This window comes from Entamoeba invadens, assembly GCF_000330505.1.
Source record: "Entamoeba invadens IP1 unplaced genomic scaffold scaff_1105074726103, whole genome shotgun sequence".
Lineage (NCBI taxonomy): Eukaryota > Evosea > Mastigamoebida > Endamoebidae > Entamoeba > Entamoeba invadens.
Window position 1 is genome coordinate 201081 of NW_004443767.1, and position 21334 is coordinate 222414.

General features: G+C 34.7%; 8 protein-coding genes across 8 annotated transcripts; 5 read left to right on the top strand and 3 right to left on the bottom strand.

Annotated features, from left to right (window-relative positions):
- Positions 1-312: 312 nt before the first annotated feature.
- EIN_248160 (AP-2 complex subunit mu-1, putative) lies at positions 313-1557 on the top strand (the record flags this gene model as incomplete). The annotated part of the gene is made up of 1 exon (XM_004261575.1): positions 313-1557. The coding sequence occupies one exon, from the start codon at positions 313-315 to the stop codon at positions 1555-1557; it is 1245 nt and encodes a 414-aa protein (XP_004261623.1).
- A 208-nt stretch (positions 1558-1765) lies between these two features.
- On the top strand, positions 1766-2251 carry EIN_248170 (hypothetical protein; the record flags this gene model as incomplete). Its single annotated transcript, XM_004261576.1, has 1 exon — positions 1766-2251. The coding sequence occupies one exon, from the start codon at positions 1766-1768 to the stop codon at positions 2249-2251; it is 486 nt and encodes a 161-aa protein (XP_004261624.1).
- A 91-nt stretch (positions 2252-2342) lies between these two features.
- On the bottom strand, positions 2343-3851 carry EIN_248180 (hypothetical protein; the record flags this gene model as incomplete). The annotated part of the gene is made up of 1 exon (XM_004261577.1): positions 2343-3851. One exon carries the CDS (start codon positions 3849-3851, stop codon positions 2343-2345), a length of 1509 nt encoding a protein of 502 aa, XP_004261625.1.
- An 815-nt stretch (positions 3852-4666) lies between these two features.
- Positions 4667-5113, top strand: EIN_248190 (hypothetical protein; the record flags this gene model as incomplete). Its single annotated transcript, XM_004261578.1, has 1 exon — positions 4667-5113. One exon carries the CDS (start codon positions 4667-4669, stop codon positions 5111-5113), a length of 447 nt encoding a protein of 148 aa, XP_004261626.1.
- A 1421-nt stretch (positions 5114-6534) lies between these two features.
- Positions 6535-8613, bottom strand: EIN_248200 (cullin, putative; the record flags this gene model as incomplete). Its single annotated transcript, XM_004261579.1, has 1 exon — positions 6535-8613. The coding sequence occupies one exon, from the start codon at positions 8611-8613 to the stop codon at positions 6535-6537; it is 2079 nt and encodes a 692-aa protein (XP_004261627.1).
- A 1069-nt stretch (positions 8614-9682) lies between these two features.
- On the top strand, positions 9683-13737 carry EIN_248210 (canalicular multispecific organic anion transporter, putative; the record flags this gene model as incomplete). Its single annotated transcript, XM_004261580.1, has 2 exons — positions 9683-12446; positions 12500-13737. 2 exons carry the CDS (start codon positions 9683-9685, stop codon positions 13735-13737), a joined length of 4002 nt encoding a protein of 1333 aa, XP_004261628.1.
- A 400-nt stretch (positions 13738-14137) lies between these two features.
- Positions 14138-15043, bottom strand: EIN_248220 (hypothetical protein; the record flags this gene model as incomplete). The annotated part of the gene is made up of 1 exon (XM_004261581.1): positions 14138-15043. One exon carries the CDS (start codon positions 15041-15043, stop codon positions 14138-14140), a length of 906 nt encoding a protein of 301 aa, XP_004261629.1.
- Positions 15044-16941: 1898 nt separating this feature from the next.
- On the top strand, positions 16942-18333 carry EIN_248230 (elongation factor 1-alpha, putative; the record flags this gene model as incomplete). Its single annotated transcript, XM_004261582.1, has 1 exon — positions 16942-18333. The coding sequence occupies one exon, from the start codon at positions 16942-16944 to the stop codon at positions 18331-18333; it is 1392 nt and encodes a 463-aa protein (XP_004261630.1).
- Between the last annotated feature and the right edge of the window lie 3001 nt (positions 18334-21334).

Genomic DNA, 21334 nt, shown 5'->3' on the forward strand with positions numbered 1-21334 from the left:
CATTCTTTTGCCAAAGACTATTTCCCACTCAAATGCGAAATTCTTCTTCACAAATTCTTCCTTCTCGAGATTTCAAGTTTCCCAAACCTCCCGAAAAAGAGTATCAAACTCTTTGCTCCTCTTTTGTTTTGGTTTTTCTCCACCAAATAAATAGTTAATATTACAATAAATAATTCAAGCTAATATCCCGTGAATTGGAAGTAGCGAAGTGGGTCACACGACACTACTTAATACAGAGAGACCCTATTAATAGAAAGAACTGGAAATTCCCGAAAATTCGTATAGCACCAAAAAGTACTGAAAATTCAGACCATGATCAGCGCCATCTTCTTCATGAACGCAAAGGGAGATCTGCTGATCTCCCGAATCTACCGAGACGATGTGATGAAAGGCGTCGCGACTGCTTTTCGTTCGTATGTTCTCAACGAGAAAAATGTCCTTCCCGTCAAAATCGTAGGCCCGACGGTCTTCTATCACATTCGCGTGAACTCCCTCTACATCGTCGCATTAGCCCGTAGCAACAACAACGCGGCCGTCGTCTTTGAAGTCCTTCACAAAATTGTTGAAGTTTTCGAGGCCTATTTTTCGAAGATCGATGAAGAGACTATTAAGAGTCAGTACGTCTTAATCTACGAGCTTTTAGATGAAATCTTAGACTTTGGGTATCCACAGTTCTGTACAAAAGATGAGTTGCAGTCGTTGATCACATTTGGGAAGGCAAAAGCTGTCCAACGAGGGAACATTGCCATTCAAGCGACTGGGCAGATCCCATGGAGAAGTCTTGATATTACTTATAAAAAGAATCAATTGTTTTTGGACGTCATAGAAAGCGTCAACTTGACGGTCTCCGCAAAGGGAACTATTTTGGCTAACGACGTCAACGGTGTCATTAAAATGAAAACACAACTTTCAGGGATGCCAGACTGCTCACTTGGGATGAATGACAAAGCACTGTTACTTGGAGATACAACACAGAAAAAAGCTATTCAATTAGCTGATGTCACCTTCCATCAATGCGTCAGACTCACTCGGTTTGATCAAGATCGTAGCATCAACTTCATCCCACCAGACGGAGAGTTTGAATTGATGAAATATAGAACTACAGATAACATATCACAACAATTCAGACTCCTCCATAATATTAAGGAAAGCTCAAAGACTCATCTGTCACTCGATATCAACGTCAGAGCTCTCTTCTCGGAATTGCAATATGGAGAGAACGTCAGAGTCAAAATTCCAGTGCCCAAAAACGCTGCGTTGTGTAAGACTAGATGCACGGCTGGAAGTGCTAAATACCATCCAGAGCATGCAGCTATCTTGTGGAGAATCTCTCGATTCAACGGAATGACACAACAGACTATTACTGTCGATGTCGACTTGGTACAAACAACTCAACAACAGAGATGGGATAAACCTCCAATCTTGATGGACTTTGTCATCCCCGCATTGACGGCCACTGGACTGCAAATTAGATATTTGAAGATTGCGAGTGACTATAAGACTATTAAGTGGGTGAGATACATCACAAAGGCGGGGACTATTCAATATCGTCTCTAATTGGGTGTGCAAACTAAGTTTTGTAGTGGAAACTAGATAATTTAGTTTTCAAAGTTCAGTGTTTTTTCTTCTTTAATTTTTTATTATACAATTAGTTTAAATTATAATATAGTATAATATATTAAATTATAATATAATATGATAGTAGAATATAATTTAATATAGTTATTTAAAGAGAAAAGAACTTTATAAAAGAAGACTGAAGTAGATGAACAAAGAAAGCAGAAAAGAAAAATCGAAACCAAAATATGAAAACGCAAAGACAATCAAGAAAAATAGTCGTGTGGAAAAACTCCAAAGAGACTGCAAAATTTTATTGATGATGCAAAAATTGGTGGGAATGGAAATAACTAACACTCTCAATCTACAGGACAGACTCACGGATCTCTTCGAAGACAAATTTGAAAGGAAATATCAACGACCGGCGTCACCACTTCATTTCAAAATGAGTCGCGTCCCGATGTTGGACCAGGAACAAATCGACTTTGGTGTAAGTTTCATTAAGAATCCAAAGAGTGTTGATGCAGAGAGTCTACAGAACTTCCCACAAATATTACCACAGAAAGATGAAGACTTGAGGAGTGAGGGTTCTATGTTACAAATAGAGGATATGCAATTTGAAGAACAGAGTGAAGCAAAGAGTGAGGAAGACGACCGAGTGAAATTGGAAGAGTTGGTGTTGGGTGAATATTAATTTATTGGATTGACTTGTTTAGTGGTTTTAATAAAAGAATTTGACACCAACAGAATACAATTAATCAATAAATAAAAACAACGAAGACACATTACGAGGAAGTTATGAGTGGGTTGATCGCAAATGGTGTCTTATCAAAACACATAAAAGGTTTGACTGGACTATAAGCGTGTTTTACTAAATTTTTGATCTGAGTCACCTTAAAGAATGGTCTTGAGAATTGTTGATCTAAGATAACTTGATTCTCCACCATTCTGCGAATCTGAGAAATTTTACCATCAGTTAGAGTGTTCTCTGCTCTTGTTTTTAAGAGTACTTTCTCTATTATGTCTGCTGTGATATGGGGACATATTGCCATTCTGATATCTTCTTGTGTTAATATTTTCTTATTATCAATCATGAGTAACTTTGAGAGCTCAGTACAGAGTTTCAATTGGCTTAAAGTCTTATCGAAGTCGCTTATAATCATCAACAAGTCATTTCCGTCTTGCATAGACAAACTATCTTTCTCCAAAGTCTTTTCAAAGAGATTCAAATCGACTGCAAAATAGACAAGAAAGTCTTCGATTTTTTGAATTGTATTTGGTACAGTCATTATCAACTTTTGTTTGAGTGTTTTTATTCCATTTTTAGAAAGGTCCAATTTCAAAAATGTTTTAAATGTCTCGATCACTTTATCAGCAATTTGCGCGCTTTTGGTGCAACACATTTCATAACTCGCCTTCCAACTTTCAACTCTTTTTTCTTCGTTCTTTCCTTTAAGTAAAACGGCACATTCAAACACTGAGATGAAAATATAATATAAATCCTCTACTGGATATTCACGACTCGACAAGATATTCAAAGCCTCGTTGAAAGCGTCTTGGTTATCATTTTCAGTGACCATAGAGAGTAAAACCAAGGACAACAGAGAAAATTGATTCTCTTCATTATTATCACAAGTCATTATATCTCTGTTCGTTTGTCTAGTTTTAAATGTGTTTCTGTAATTCTCGATATTCACAATTTGCTCAATGTATGGGTCAATGTCCTTTGACATTGTAAGAGAACCAAAAGATCTTGTTGAACGAGATGATGTTCGAGAGTGTTGTTTAATTGGTGTTTTCTCAAGTCCGTCGCTTTTTGTTTTTGTAATAGTGAATTGTAATGGTTTTTGTGGACTCCTTGGTGTTCGTGGAGACAACGCTTTTCTTGGAGTTGTTGCTAATGAATGGATTAAACTGTCTATATTGTGTGTTGTGTAGATTAAGTCAACTCTAACTTCCTCCCCTTTTGTGCCAAGAAGGTTCTTAGTGTAATTGCAGAGTCTGTTTTTTGTATAAAACAGTAACGACATATCAATAGAACATGAAGTGACTACGTTCTTGTTACACTTGAATTTTAAAATAAGTGCCTTCTCTTTGATTGATCCGTTAGACGACTTCTTAAAAGAAGTTTCAAACATTAATTTTGTGAAAGTCCGGAGTGGTGTAAACAATTCTTTGATTTTCCCACTTTTCTTTCCTATTTCCCATGTTATGTCAAAATGCTCAGACTCCGCATGTAATATAGAAACACTGTTGATGCCAACAAAGATCGGTACTTTCTTGTAAGACTCCATTGAATGTGATACGTAGATGGTATTCAATTAAATGCATGGTGAGACACTTTTGTATATTTCTATTCTATATTTAAACTATTATAACGACTTCTTGTTCAAAAAATGTCTGCGAAAGAGAACACAAAAAATAAGAGCCAAAATGTCTAGCCAATCGGGTCGATTATCTTATTTCTCATTATTTCAAATAATTAGTCGATGAAACAATTGTAATTCTATGTTATTATTTTTTAACAAACAAAACTATTTTCTAATTATTTTTTTTATTTTTTATTTATAGTGTTTTTTTCGTTAAAAATAATTTTAAATAAACAAATGTATAATAATTATAATTTATATTATTATATTATTAGTTTCGCTTCATATTTTTTGGATCTTTTGGTTGTTTAAATATTATTGTTTTTGCTTTTTTCTGGGGTTTTAAATTCTTTTTACTATATTTTTACAATATATTTACTATTGTTTATTATTTTTTTAATGAAATAGTATAAAAAGACAAGCAATTGACAAATATAGAAAATCATTACAATATATATTATTATCGAACTATTTACAAACCATATAAAATATACTTTATTTCTCCATTTTTAATTCAATTATTTTAGCAAAACAATTATTTAGTATAAATTATATTAAATTAATTAATAAACCATACTTTAAAATACATCAGACTTGTAAATATATAATTATTATATTTATATAATTTATAACTATAATTACAAACTACTATTTATTTATAATAATGATATACTATACTTTAAACAAAACAAAACCAATAATAATAAAACTAATAAAAAACCTTTTTAAGCAAAAGTCTAATGCAGTGCATCGACTTTTTAAAAGATATGCGAGCGCAGATTAAAGAAGATATGCAACGAGACAATCAACATTATTACAACTCATTAAAGCTCCAATTAATAGTTCCTCCATCCCTCATTCAACAAATAGAAAAGCGGACACAACTCACCCTTTTCGAATCATCGCCCGCAGTCTACGATATTTTTGACAACAAAAACATGTTCGTCAAAGACTTTTGCAAGAAGATAAATCGACACAAATTCGTTCTCATTCAATGTTCTGAAAACTGGGCTTTTGTCGACACCGGCCTTCTTAAATCAACAAACATCCTCGACGTCTTTGTGTTTTTCAAGCAAATCGACATCACCAAAAATTTTAAGCTTTCAATCTCTTCTATTAAGTCAAGTTCAACAGCAATCACCTTCGAGTCCGTCTCACTCGACCCACGAAGAGTTTTTGTCATTTAATTGTGTTATTCTATTCCAACTTCTAGTTTTTATTTTATTTAAAGTAAAATATTATAACTATAAGTTAATAATTTATTTACTATTTATTATTTTTTTTACTCAGTTTCGTTAATAAATTTGTTATTTAAATATATTAAAAAATCGATAGTAATTTATTATTATTATATGGTTTAATAATAACAAATCATTTATCATTTTTTATTCTTATAAAAAGTCAAGTCGATCTAAAAAAACACTTTTATTTACTAAATTAAAAAAATTTAATTATCTTAATTATATATATATATATATTCAAATAAAATAACTTTGAATTATTATATTACCAAAAATAAGAAAAACTAAAATAATTAAAATTGGTAGTTTATTAATAGTAAACATTGTAATAATGATAAATTGAAACAAGAGTAAGTGATTGTATACAAAGAAAGATGTGGAATGCTTTAAAAAGAAAAAGCAGCAGGATCAGAAAAAGCCGAGTGATAAATTTTTTCAAAATAGAGAGAACCAAAAGAGATTTCTTGAAATGGTATTTCCTTTGAAAACGAAGTTTCTTCAACAAAAGAATTTTCAGGTGAATTGTTCCAAGAAGCGACAACGACGTCCTGCTCATTTTTATTATATCTCTTCTTTTTGTGGGACTGGGCATTATTTCGACGATTAAAAGACTTAAAATGCTTAGTGGATGATTGTTGCATGTATTGGGGTTGGATCTCATGGGAACGATAGACAACAATCCTCTGTTGAGGGCGCTCTTCATTAACACAGTATGGAGAAACAGGTTGTTTAGTGCTCATCATGTGGCTAGTGTTTGGTGATTATGAATTTTTTGCCCTTATATATTATTCTCTTTCCATTTTTTTAGGTTTCCTATTTTTGATAAACCATATCTGTTAGTTTTTTAACTATTGTTGTTATTTTTAAATCACAATCAAAAAAAATATTTCAAGGAAAAAAATTAAATCTGTGATTATATAGTTACTATAATAGTATATTTATGGCTTTATTTTACAATTATTATAGTATTATTTTTTTGATTTTTATCATATAATTAATCCCGCAATATTTCGTTATTTCATGCTCTTTTTTTTATTTTTTATTAACTTCAACGAGATTGTTTCTTTGTTTTCAAAGTCAAACCAAAGTTAATCAACTGGTAATTATTATCTTTTCACTTTTCGTTTTTTTCTCATCTCCACAAAATTAATTCTAAAACGAATTCATGAACTATTTTATTAAGTATAATTCTACCATCTAATTATTTATCGTTAAATTACACTAATAACATATAAAATTAATTTGGAAAACTAATGAATGTAATTATATTTTTAAAATTGAATAAACTACCAATTATAATTAAATTAAAACCATATGAAACTAGAAATAAACTTGTTAACAACCACAAATTCCACAAACAAATAAATTTAAGCATAGACGTATTTGATAATCCCACTCTTCCCTTTCTCTCTCTCAATATACTCCTTTTCAATGAGTTTTTCGATGACGCTTTGTACAAATGCCTCTGTTGGAATGAAAGCCGCTTTTTCTTTGATTACAAGATTAATAAATTCCCTTTCGTTGCACCTTTTAAGTCTTTTCATCAGCCTGACGCAGACAGCCTCTCCCCACGCTGTTCTGTCCTCTTTGATCTTGTCATCCCCCTTTCGCTCCGCTACCGAAACTCGGTGGTAATGACCATTCACAAACTGTTCACTTATTTTTCCGTCTTGCGTTAAAACACCACTTTTTATCATTGACTGGTAAGTCGTAAAGACCTCTCCTTCGTTCTTGAACTTCTGACCAGTCGAGACAAACAAAACTATGGCTGCCGCGATAGAAGGAAGAACCACTTTCCTTTTCTGGCCGCCATGTTCCCAGGTCAAACAAACAGTTGACACATTCAACACCCATTGCAACTTACGGGACTCAAATCGCTTCTTGTAGAAATGCTCGAAAGTTCCAGACAAGTTTTTCATGACCTCTGGAAGGTCAATGTTCTCGCTAGGCTTTAATGGCCACGTGCCTCCCGTGCAAATCGAGACGTCGAGTATTTCAGATTTCGTCTGTGCAGAAAATTCTTGCGTCAGTTTGCTGCTCATCGTTATATCTGAAAACATCCTTCCTAACTTTGTGGCATACGATACACCACTGATTTCCCGCAATCTGTTTATTATGCTTTCTTCCGTTTTCAGGTCTTGGACTTCATGCGACAAAAGTCTCTTGGCAAGTAACTTCAAGTACCAATCATCGAAGATGTCGTGGTCTTGCAAATAACAAGACAAGTCGATAACCTCGAGTGGTGTAAATTTGGTTTTTGGTGGATTAGACAATTTGTGCACTTGGCTCGACGACACTCGCAACGAGTCATGGATGTACTGTGCAATGTACATTGGGTTATTCTCCGTGTTTTTATGCGGTGCTGCAACCAAAATATTTTTTAGTGTAATCTCTGCTGTTTGGATGAAGGACAAGTCGTTGTGTAACAAATCAAGAGAGTGATTCACTTTGTGCAATATTTCTACTAACCTTTCAACCCACAGTGTGCGGTCTCCCACAAAATTTTTTATCGCAGTGAACGCAACCGACACAATCCACCCCGCATATTCCTTTCTTAAATCCTCTATTATTGTTTGGTCAACAGATTTCTTCATTCCATTGTAAATGAGCTCAACAAGAGTTTCATTTTCGTTGAGTCCTTCCAACAACAATTTCCCAACACATCCAATTTTTTTCACCCAAAGTGTGTTGGTCACTGCCTTTCCCTTTTCAATTGTTGACTTGTCCAAATTTACCCACACGTTCTTCTCTTCGGTTTCTTCAAGCTTGAGCGCGCTCTCAACGAACTTCTGGCCGTCGATATTTTCAAGTGTTTTCGTCAAATTTTCAAAGTCGGTTATATACGCATTTTCAAACATCTCGTAGTTCTCTCGTGATACCTGGGCGTTATACCCCGAACTCAACAACACCTCTCTGAACGAGTCCAACGTTATCTGGTCATACGATTTTCCCCTTGTGTCATTTGGTGTTTTTGCGTCTCTAATTTTGTGGATGAGTTCCATAGCTTCTCCCATAATTTCTTTTGAATGTTGGGTGAAAACTGTATCGAGCCAAATTCTTTTTCCGCACTCCGAAATCGATTCGTGTAAATAGTACGTAGTCAGGTATTTACAGAATTTTTCCGTGTGTTTCAGTGCATTCTGGTAATTAGCAAATTCGGCGACATAAATTTCCAATTTTTGAGACATGACCTCTCGACTGCTCAACGACTCGGCGACATTTGAACAATGTTTTGACAAATATGACAATATATTGGCTTGTAGTATTCTCCACATCTCGCCTGGCGCAATGGATATTGTATAAATTAGGTGATAGAGTTCCATCTCAGTGACTGACGATTGTTTGTGCGTGAGTGTGTCTGTTATATTTTCTTTAATGTTGGACCACATCTTTGTGTAGTCTGCAGAGTTAAGTTGGTGCGGCGACAGTGTCGACACTGATCGCATTTTACTTTTTATATTCATAGATTTGTCCCTCTTATGCATATTCATTCCACTTTGTCAATCTTTCAATCATTTTCTCATTCTCTTTTCTCTTTCGTTTTGTCAAACTTTGTCAAAAGCACAAAGTTAGTTCTTCTCAATGAAAATCCCATAGATTTGTATAACATTTTTTCATTATTTTTGTTATTTTTTTATTCAATCGTTAACCAGAAAAAAAATGTTTTTTTTCCACTTTTTTTAATTGTTATTTTTTATAAATAATACCATTTAATATAGTTTACTGAATAAACAGAATTTTTTCATAAATAGTTTATTTGTTTTTACTGCTTTACGTTTTGTTACGAATTATTACAATAAGTTAACAATTATAACTAATAAAGTGTTATTAAATAATTTGGTCAATAAGGAACAAAATTACTGGACATATAAAAACTGTTACTGATTTATTTTTATTAAATAAAATGTTATTATATATTTAATTATAATTACTATATTTATGATAAAAAATAAAATTGTCAATTCTACAATCTGTTTTTTGTTTCATTTTTCATTTAAATAGTTTTACCACATTCATTTCTTTGAACCTTCTTTTGACAATATAATAATATATAATAAAATAAGCCATATTAAATAGTAACAAATGTGTTTCATGGCAAAAATCATTATTTGTATCCAAATGAACTGATCCTTCGAATACTGGTCTAGTTTCTGTTTAACCAAAAGAAATAATACAACTTCTTTCGAATAAACAATTGTACAAGTTTTATTATCACAATATTAATAGTAACATTAATTATATTTTATAGTATATTAACCCAGAGTACTGTGGGTAAAGATAGTAATGCCGAACTATAGATATTTCAGAGCAAATTGAGAATCCTTGACCCAGTTATTTTTTGAATAACAAAATAATGAGTGAAAAGACTAAACCCGACCGAAATGTTATTAGACGGGCAATGAAAACAGCAGATTTATTCAATTTTTTTCGATAAAACTCCCATATCGCAAAGAAAAAGAATTTCGAGGGAAGCGCGTATTCGATATAAAAGGCAACTCTAAAATTCTATATTCAATGCAACAAACCGACTTAACGACTCAGACACCATCACCTCCAAAGAGTTCTGAGGACATCGAAATGGACGTTTACAATGTCGACGATACTTACAAAGATGATATACCCGAGCCGATATATAAGAAGCATCCCAACTGTTGTGAAATAGCTTTGATGCAACGAGCTCCCAAATACATTCGTAAAGGTCGCAAGGGGTCGTTGAATGTCAAAGAGATCGGACAGATCCCTTCGACATTAGACATCGACAAGACATACATTCGAATGTCAAAAGGGTGGGAGCGAGAATTAGAAAAGCACCCGAAGAGTCCATCTTTATTGCGCACGCTCTTTCGAGTTGAGTGGAAACATCTCCTTCTGTGTTATGGGTGTCTTCTCTTTTCGCAGATCACAACTTTAGTCATTCCAATATTGATCCAATTTTTGGTGAGTTGGGTATCACAAGAAGACCCTGAGGAGTACGTCGGATACTGTTATTTAATAGGAATAGCCATCATGCAAGTCTTTACTTCATTTTGCTTTCAATTGTCCATTAAATGGACCTTTGTGTTATCATTACGGCTCCGAAATGGACTTATCTCGATGATCTATGCAAAGTCCTTAAAGTTGAATTCCGCGTCTATCGAAGAAACAGGGAAATTAGTCAATTTGATGTCGAATGATTCGATGTTGTTTGTGGAGCAATTGCCTCAAGTGATAACAGGAGCGACGGCGCCTATACTCTTCTTTATAGTCTGTATCATCTTATTAGTGTTAGTGATATACTGGGCTCTTATTCCAATCGCTCTTTGTCTCGTCTGTGTTGCTATTAATATATTTGTCAGTCGGATCATCAGTCATTTCTTCAGAAAGAGTCAAATGTGTTCGGACAGACGACTTTCCTTCTTCTCTGAAATATTGCGGAACATCAAATTTATTAAGTACAATGCTTGGGAAGACCCTTTGAAGCATCGACTGACTCAATTGCGAAATAAAGAGATGTATAGTATGTTCGGGACAATGTGTGGGCGGTCTACTGTCATTACTTTAATGCTGGAATTGACCCCTTTAATGGCCTTTATATTATATTTAGTCTTTATATTGAGGAAAGACAAATTAGAAGTGGGGACTGTGTTCGCTACAATCTGCTACTTCAACTGTATTCGACTTCCTTTCATGAACTTCGGCTACTTTGTTGCAGCCGCTTTGACCTTCAAAGTTTCTATCAACAGACTTCAAACATACTTCTTAACACCGGAATTGGACCCACAAGATAATACTAAAACTGGACAAACGGAATTTGCCATTGACATGGAGAGCGCCGAATTCCATTTTCCAAACAATGATGTCGCCTTTTCGACTGAAAATTTGAAAATCAAAAAAGGCGAGTTAGTTTGTGTGTTAGGGAGTGTTGGATCTGGGAAGTCTTCCTTTTTGATGTCCATTTTAGGCGAGTTAGAACAGAAGAAAGGGACAACTAAGATATCTGGAGATATCACATATGCAAGTCAGACTGCTTGGTTAATGAACACCACCGTCCGCGAGAACATCATCTTCTTAGACAAGTTTGATCGAACTCGATACAACAAAGCGTGCACCTGTTCGTGTTTAAATCGTGACTTACAGATCTTGCGAGGGGGCGATTTATATGAAGTCGCGGAGAGAGGAGCTAACTTGTCGGGAGGACAACGACAACGAATTTCAATTGCAAGAGCTTTGTATAACGCAAAGGATATTGTCATCTTTGATGATCCATTGAGTGCCGTCGACTTCCAAGTGGGCAGTTACATCTTCGAGAATGCAATGGAAAAGCATTTAGCCAATACAACGCGTATAATAGTGACGAATCAGACGTACTTCATTGATAAAGCTGATCGAATCATCGTCATCGAAGACAAGAAAATTGCGTTCAATGGGACGATCGACGAGCTTCGCAAGAGTGATTTAGCGGCGGCACAAGTCGTCAAAACAGTCTCCAAAAAGAAGGAATCTGCAAAGAAAGAAGAGACTGAAACTGTCCCACAAGATGTTGTAGCTGCAGATGTCTCTGAAGAGAAGCGAGAAGTCGGGGGAGTGTCTTTACGAACGTATTTGAGTTACTTCAATTCGGGGAACTTCTTCTTGTTCTTCTTTACATTGTTTTTCTTTGTGTTACGATGTGGGTGTCGAGTATGTTACAATTGGTTCCTTACGAAGTGGACGAATGCTATTGATGACAATCACCCCCAAGGCGATGAGTTCTACTTTTATGCAAATGCCATTTCAATAGGAGCTGCTATTATAGTGACTTTTCTGTCTATGGTAGCTATTTCATTCTTTGGGTTGAGAGCGTCGAATGGACTGCATACCAAGATGGTCAACAATTTGTTTGGGACGGTCTTGTCCTTCTTCGACGTGACGCCATTAGGACGACTTTTAAATCACTTCTCGAGAGATCTCAGATTCATCGACTTTAATCTTCCAATTCAATATGAAATCTTCTTCGGACAAACATGTGATATTATTGCGGTGTTTGTAGTTATCTGCACGTGCTCGTATTATCTTATTATAGTCGTTGTCGTAGTATTAATTGTCTTCTTGGCATTCCACAAGTACTTTGTAAGGTCTTCCATTGAAATGCAAAGACTCGAAGGCATAACACGGTCTCCAATGTTCATCCATTTCGACCAGACGTTACTTGGTCTTGCCACAGTACGAACATATAAGGGACAAGATTCATTCTTACACTCAATAATACTTAAGATGAAGAACAATACACTCTCATATTATACTCTACAAATGGCTAAAAGTTTGTTTACTTTTGAATTGATATAATCTTACATAAATTTACTCACACGTTAGGTTGGTATTCCCAGAGATTGGATTGGTTAGGTATTATCGTTTCTATAATAACTGTTTTGGTTATTGTCATCTTAAAGACGAAGAACCAAATCGAGTCTGGAGTCGCCGGAGTAGCTTTGATGAACGTTGCGACACTTGGTGGGTTCATCTCGCGATTTTCACAGAACATCTTGGAGGTCGATATTACCATGCAAGCCGTTGAGAGACTTCTCAGTCTGAAAGGTATTCCAGTCGAGGAGACAAAAGAGAAGAAGGCGAATTACTCGACACCACCAGACAACTGGCCAACGCAAGGTAAAATAGAGTTGGAGAATTACCAATTTAGATACCGAGAAGGTCTTCCCTTAGTCTTAAAAGGAGTCTCTGCTGTTATTAATGACAACGAAAAGATCGGGATAGTTGGTCGAACTGGGTCAGGGAAGTCCACCATGATGGCTGGGATCTTTAGAATTGAAGAACCTGCTGGTGGATTAATTAAAGTTGATGGGATAGATACCACCACTGTGCCACTTAAGATATTAAGAAGTCGAATGTGTATATTACCACAAGAAGCTACGATGTTCTCCGGTGACATACGAGAAAATTTAGACCCGTTCCATGTGAAAAGTGATGATGAAATGAAGAAGGTATTACAGATGGTGAATGTGGAGAAGGATTTGAGCTACAAAGTGACTGAGAATGGAGAGAATTTCTCATTGGGAGAGAGACAGATGATATGTATGGCAAGAGCGTTATTGCGAGGTGCAAAGATATTGATTATGGATGAAGCAACAGCATCAATTGATATCCAGACTGATATTATGATACAAGAAATGGTCAGAAAGAATTTCTGTAAGTGTACGGTGTTGACAATAGCACATAGACTCCATACTATTATGGACTCTAATAAAGCTATGGTGTTCGATGATGGCCACTTGATGGAGATGGACACGCCAATTAATTTGATCAACGACAAAACGACTATTTTTAATAACTTGGTGCAGCAATCAGGGTGTCCTGAAGAGCTCACAAGACTCGCTAAAGGAGAAACTTCAATTGCAGAGACATTAAAGAACACTGAACATAAGGAAGAAGGAGATGATGATGATGATGACAAGAATGGAGAAGATGCAAAACAGGAGACTCCAAATGGAACTTTCCATTTGAACGCCACAGTCTCGAAAAGTCCATTTGCAGAGCAACACGAACAAAGATCCGAGTCGCCACTGATTGAAAAGAAGGAGTCTTCTTCAGAATAGATGTGAATGAGTTGTTGTTTTAAATTTGTAGTTTGTTATTAATAAATCAACTAAAGTTTTATTTCTATTTTTGTAATATTATAAAGTATTATATATTTATTATTAAAATATAACCTTTTACTTATTAAAATAGAATCATTCACTTAAAAAAAGACTCTTGTTTAATTAAAAATGTATTATTTATTTATTAAAAAATTAATTAATTATTCACAAACATAATAACAACCAAAATTGTTAAAACATGAAAAATGCAAAAGCAAAACTTGTCATCAAAATACCAACAACATTGTTGGAATTGTCTTCACTAGAATTTTCAATGTCACTAGTGCACTTTCTGCACTCATCATCTTCACAAGGCCTGTCATAATGTGCTTTACATTTTTCACAGATTATAGAACCATCATAGTATCCATCTGGACACTCGGTCACACACATCCTTCACAGTGTCTACTAAAAGTTTTTCTTCACACTTCTTGCACTTTTCACCAATACAAATTTGACATTTTTCATGTGTTGCAAGGCATTGAGTCATGTCGATGTCACACATGTAGTTGTCTCCATCCAAAGTCGCCTTCTTGTCTCCACAATCTTTGCAAGTTGGTGGTTCAACACTAAGGTCTACAAACTGAAGTGATGTGCAATTCAGTTTCGTGACTTGAACCTCTCCAAACTTACTGTTAATGTAATTATTTGTGACGAAAATTCTCAGCCCTTGATTTATTTTTGCCAAAGTTTTTGGTTGTTCGTTCCCATAGAAAAACAGATTCTTTTGTGAAGGAAGAGTGTCTTGTAAAGATGTAAGTAGTGCGTACAAATTGATTGATTCAAGTTTCGGAGTGTTTTTAAATGCATTTTCCTCGACACTTGTAACTTTTTCAGTCCCCGTCAAAAGTGAAAGTTGTTCACACCCTGAGAACGTGTTTTGTGGAATAATTGTACTACCTCCGAAATCTATGTGGAACAAAGAAGTACATTTTTCAAAAATTGCATTCCCAAGTTCTGTAACCGGACTCTCTGGAAGTTTCATATTGCTTATCTTTGTTAATGCAAAAGCTCGTGATCCGATCATTTCAACATTGTCATTAAAAATGAAATTAGTGATTGAAGTCCCCTTAAAACAACTTTCACCAAATGAAATAATCCGATCAAGTCCATTCACTGCATCAATTGCTGCACAATTTTTAAATGTGTCTTTGGGGAGTTTAGTTGTGCCACCAAGAACAACCGATTTTATTCTGGGCGATATACTAAAAGCACCTTCTCCAAACTCTTCAAGTGGGTTATTTGGCAACACAACATTTATCATTCTAGTTGCTCGAAAAGCATATTTTCCAATTTTTTTATATTTGGAAAAAATGAAATGTCTGATATTATAGTGTTTTCAAAAGACGAAGCACTAAAACCAATAATCTTATCAACGCCATTCACCGTTGATAACGACTAACATCCTTTGAAGGTATTAAACCCCAATTTTATGTAATTACCTGATAATGTAACAGTTTCCAAATTAGTGGCTCCTTCGAAAGAAGAAGCCCTTAAAGTATATTCTTCTTTCCCTTCAATATTAGTAATGTTTATGCTTACACTTGTAATTTCAGTATTGTCTTTTGAACCCATTTTCACAAATTACATTAACATCACTTATAGATATTGTAACATCACCCGAGCACTTAGTTGTTCCATCCTTCACACATAGTTTCTCTTTTACAATTGTATAACATGGTTCATCACCCATAGAAAAAGTGATACATGAAAGTAACAATAAGATAATCATAAGTTGCTTATTGATAAATTAAAGATGTTTTATATACAAATTTTATTGTCAAAATTTAAGTTGACATATGATATTTTTGTTTTCAAAAGGGACATTTTTACAAATTAAACTTTTCAATAAAACTATTATATTCGTGCTTCTAAAAATTAATTTGTCTTTTGGTAAAAATATAACAATGAACAAATTTGTTCGTTATCTTTTTTATTTTTTATAATTAAAATGGATACAAAATTACAAGTATACAAGGTTTCGATATTTTTTATTGATTAAATACATTTCAATTCACAACTTTTTGTTGAATACTACTCCATTTACTTTAATGTTAGAAACATATCAAAAACATTTGTTTTTTACATTTATTTCATTCATTAATTATAAGACAAATTATTTGAATCAGTTATCTTTTAGTTTCTTATGTTAACTTTTAATTAACTTTTCATTGAAATGTAATTATTTGTTCTGTTTAAATATTTAATTGTTTAACAAAATATTATTATATTTCATAACACTTTACATAATTGAAAACCAAAACCATCTGTTTTGAAATTAAACAACCCGTATATATGGGTTGATTTCTTTTGTAAGGATTAAAAAATTTGGAGATAATTTAACAATTATTTTTTAGTTGTAATTGTGTTTTTTTTTAATTTTAAACAAATAAAATAAACACATTTTCATTTGTTAATAAACAACTAAAAAGGTTGTTTTCATCATGAAACTATGAAACTAATGTCAAAGTATGAACAAAAGTAATTGTCTGTTTTTAAATTAAGTACGTTTTGACACAAATTTAAACTCTAACTCAATAAAACAAATCAATTTGTATAATCAACACTGGTTGAGATAAAGAAATTTTTAATTGATGAAAAAACGGTTATAAACAACTAAATGTTTATTTCAAAAAACATAATTTTTGTAATTTTGTGTTTTAATTTTATAATTTTATAATTTTTATTTGTTTTTTTGAAAATAAAAAAAAAGGTATTTTTTTACAAACAAAAATCTAATTTATATGTTTAATTAATAATAATAAACTAATAATGATACTAAAATATGATTTTTGTTTATCAACAAGAGAATAATAAAAAAATATTGAAGGATGTATAACAAAATTAATAACAAAAATGAATATGAATAAAGAAATGTAGAGTTCTTTTCAAACAGTGCGAAAGTGTTATTGTCCCGATTCTTTTGGTACATATGATAGAATATAACAAATAAAAATGCCAAAGATGGTGATGTGGTAATGAAGAGGTGTTGTGAAACAGAGACACAACCCTAAACATCTTTAATAATGAAATGGTATATAGTATAGTAAAAGAATAGTAGTAAGAACAAGTAAGAATAGAATGATGTAAGTGAGTATTTCCAACAAGGGTTGAGCAGACAGTATATAAGTGGGCCGAACTGAATAGAGTCACACACAGGAAATGCCAAAGGAAAAGGTTCACATTAATATTGTCGTCATTGGACACGTCGATTCTGGTAAAAGCACCACCACCGGTCACTTGATCTACAAGTGCGGAGGTATTGATAAGAGAGTTATGGAGAAATTCGAGAAGGAATCTGCTGAAATGGGCAAGGGCTCATTCAAGTATGCGTGGGTCTTGGATAACCTCAAGGCTGAGAGAGAAAGAGGTATCACCATTGATATTTCCTTGTGGAAATTCGAATCACCAAAGTACTACTTCACCATCATTGATGCTCCGGGCCATAGAGATTTCATCAAGAACATGATCACTGGTACCTCTCAGGCTGATGTCGCTATTTTGGTCGTTGCTGCTGGAACTGGTGAATTCGAAGCCGGTATCTCAAAGAACGGACAAACCAGAGAACACATTCTTTTGTCATACACCCTTGGTATCAAACAAATGATTGTTGCCGTCAACAAGATGGACACTGCCAAGTACAGCCAAGCTAGATTCGAAGAAATCAAGAAGGAAATCTCCACTTTCTTGAAGAAGACTGGTTTCAACCCAGACAAGATCCCATTCGTCCCAATCTCTGGTTTCCAGGGTGACAACATGATCGACCAATCAACCAACATGTCATGGTACAAGGGCCCAACTTTGTTGGGAGCACTCGACAACGTCAACGAGCCAGTCAGACCAGTTGAGAAGCCACTCAGAATCCCACTCCAAGACGTCTACAAGATCTCTGGTATCGGAACAGTCCCAGTCGGAAGAGTTGAGACTGGTGTCCTCAAACCAGGTATGTTCCTCACCTTCGCCCCAACCGGTGTCACCTCTGAATGCAAGTCAGTCGAAATGCACCACGTTGCTCTTACCCAAGCTATTCCGGGTGACAACGTCGGATTCAACGTCAAGAACTTGACTGTCAAGGATATCAAGAGAGGAAACGTCGCTTCTGATTCCAAGAACAAGCCAGCCTCAAAGACTGAGTACTTCAAGGCTCAAGTCATCATCATGAACCACCCAGGTCAAATCAGAAAGGGATACACCCCAGTCCTCGATTGCCACACTTCCCACATTGCTTGCAAATTCTTCCACTTGGAAGCCAAGATCGACAGAAGAACTGGTAAGGCTGAAGAAGGTGTCCCAGAATTTGTCAAGAACGGAGACTCCGCCATCATCGACATCCTCCCAACCAAGCCACTCTGTGTTGAGACTTTCACTGAGTACCCACCACTCGGAAGATTCGCCGTCAGAGATATGAAACAAACCGTCGCAGTCGGTGTTGTCAAGGCCGTTTTCGCTCCATCAGACGATGCCACTAAGTTCTTGCAAGAACACGGTGAAGCCACCAAGGCTGCTGCCAAGGGTGGTAAGGCCGGTGCCAAGGCTGCTCCAGCTAAGAAATAAGCATTTGATTTTTTACTTGGGTTTCTCTTTATTATTCATATTTAATAAATTAACTATTATAATACTAACTGAATATTAATAAAATAGTATACATCAATTACCTCCCGTAGCCATCAACTTTTCAATCACATGATAATAATTATAAGGGAAGTGGTCGCTGAGACTGAGCACCCGAATAAACAACCACCCAAAGACCTTGTTGTCTTTCAAACATTCTGTACGCTCTTTCACCATCTTCTTTTGTTTTCAATATGTGGTACACATGCCCAGCTGGCACCAGAACATTATCGCCAATGTTCCTTGTCGATTGATAGAATCCTTTAAAAGCGGCTTCAAATCTTTCCGTCGTTTCTTTTGACATCAAATTAATCAATTTGGTCTGTTCGTGGATTTGTTTGACCTCATCCAGAAATGGTCTAATGCCAAGCACTGAGTCATACGACAATCGAGGAACAATGTCTTCTTTTGATATAATCGTGTCTATCAGATCGCACACCAGAGGGTCAGTCGAAATGTTCAACGACAAGCACAATGCAGACGCGAATCCGTAGCACTTTAAAGTCCATTTTTATGCTTTTTGTATACTTCCAATGTCAGTACTTGTGCAACAGCACCACAAAGTGAGTGTGTTGTTTAAAATTTGAATTATTATTTGTAAACTGTTTTTCAAAACTCTGTAAAAAGGTGGAAAAAACCGCTTTTGATAATTTTTGGTGAATAATGGTAAAATGTTTTCTAAATGTTATTTGATTTTATTTTTTTATTTAAACAAAAAGAAAAAAAAACATCATTTTCATTTTGCCTGAGCATTTTTTCGAAGTGTTTAGAAGAAGGCTGTTAAAGTCTATTTATATTACGGTTAATAGTTGAGTTATTACATAATTAATTTGTAAGTAAATGGGATATTACCAACAAAATAAAGACATTTAACCAAAAATACATTCGTTTTCAAATAAATAAATAAACATTAAGTACAGGAGTGAAAGTGGACCTGTAAAAATGAAAGTGAAATGTAAAAACAAGGGTTTAGTAGATAATAATAGCATTTTTACACCATAAACAGCTTTTTTCACAAATTTTAAAAATGACAAAAGAAATGTGGAATGATTTGAATTGATATTTTTAAAAAAACCAAAATCAACCATTTTCAACTTAAAAATGTTCGATCTAAAATAATAGAAGAAATGAAAAAAACTGAGCCAAAAATTCACGTGTTTTCTTCCGAAACAGCCCCTCATCTTTTTTTCGGAGTTAATTTTGAATGTAGGCAGGAGTACATTCTTGAGAATATTCCACTGGATGATTATATCAAAGCATCACCGACAGTTATCGACGGCACAACAAGTGAAGAAAAGACTGCCTATAAAAGTTCCTTCTTGTTTTGTGAAGAAGACGAGAAGTTCCTTACTGAGAAAGAACGTCATCAATTGGTGGTCAATCAAAATTATTTGTCTGAGAACCTTGATGAATCTGTTCTTACTCCAAAACAATTCATTTCTCGATTATATTTGGAAACCAAATACGACGAGGATGTAAGAGTAAAAGCCAGACATTTCTTCTATAAAATACTTGCAACTGAAGAATTTGGTCTTGCGTCGGAGTCCAGGCAATTACAGGTTCATTTCATAACAACAAAAGTGGCAGAATTCAACAAAGACAATGGCGGGAGAGCACATATTATCGACTACACTGTTTTGGGAAACGTTTACAACATCTCACCAAGTGAGATATCAAGACTGAAACTCCGGGGAGAGAAGTCTATTTACAACTTAAAAAAAACTCAAGGAGGTCAATCAAAATTAAACAAACAACAATTATCACAATTGAAAACCGCGATACGAACACGGTTGGAATTTGGAAGAGTCGTCACTTCGAGGTGGGTATCAGAATACATTGAAAGGTGTTTTAACAAGTTTTACACACGCCCAGGGATATATTATTTAATGCAATCAATCGGCCTCAAATGCGTCAAAGCAAGAATAGTTGAGGAGGCGAGGTTGGGAGTGCCACCAGAAGATATTTTTCTTTATTATGACAAGATTGATAAAGAGCTTGAAGGTGTCCCGGCGTCATTTGTGTTTAACATGGACGAAAGTGGGCACCAAGATTTTATCGACTCTAAAAACATCAAAGTGTTCATACCCGAGAAAGTGGATCTCAAATGTGTTCGATGTGCAACCGACAAATCTTCCAAGAAAATAACACACATCGCTTTGATCAACGCAATTGGTACGCGTCTGAAGCAGACACTCATCATCCCAAACCATTCCATCGAGAAGTACTTGAATAATTCTGGATATAACGAAGAAAACACGCATTTCATGTTTGGGAAAAAGAGCACTCTTTCCAGTGTGTTGTTTCAAGAATGGATTGACAAAGTTTTTATACCTGAAGTGCGAAGATTGAGAAACACATTAAAATATGAAGGTAAGGTCTTGCTTTTCCTCGACAATTGGAGTTCTCATAACAACAAAGATATTTTAAAAAATCTTGACGATGAAAACATCAAAGTTCTCTTTTTTGTCCCAAATACAACCAACTTTTTGCAGATGCTTGATGTTGGAATTTTCAGTCAACAAAAGAGAGAAAAGATAACAAAGTCAGTATTGGAGTTTGAAGTTGACAACGTCTTTCAATTGGAAAGCCAAGAGAAAGAAGATGTGGGGCAAATTGGTGCAACAGAAATGGTCCAGATGTTGAACCAACAAATTGCCGATCAAAAGCGGAGGTTGGAGGAAGATGGTGTCTCAGTACATGATTTCTATCTTGGTTATTCAAAAACCATGAAACAGTTATACACATTTCAAGAAGAGATGAAAAGAGGAACAGGGTACAAAAGTAAGTCATTCTCACAAATTCTCAAAGATGAATATCAATTAAGCAAAATGTTAAAATCAATAGTCAACATCTTAATGAGCTTTGAAAGAACTGCGACTATTCTAGCAACAATGAACTCATTTCGACAAGTTGGTATTGAAGTCATTCGTAGTTCTAATGGTTG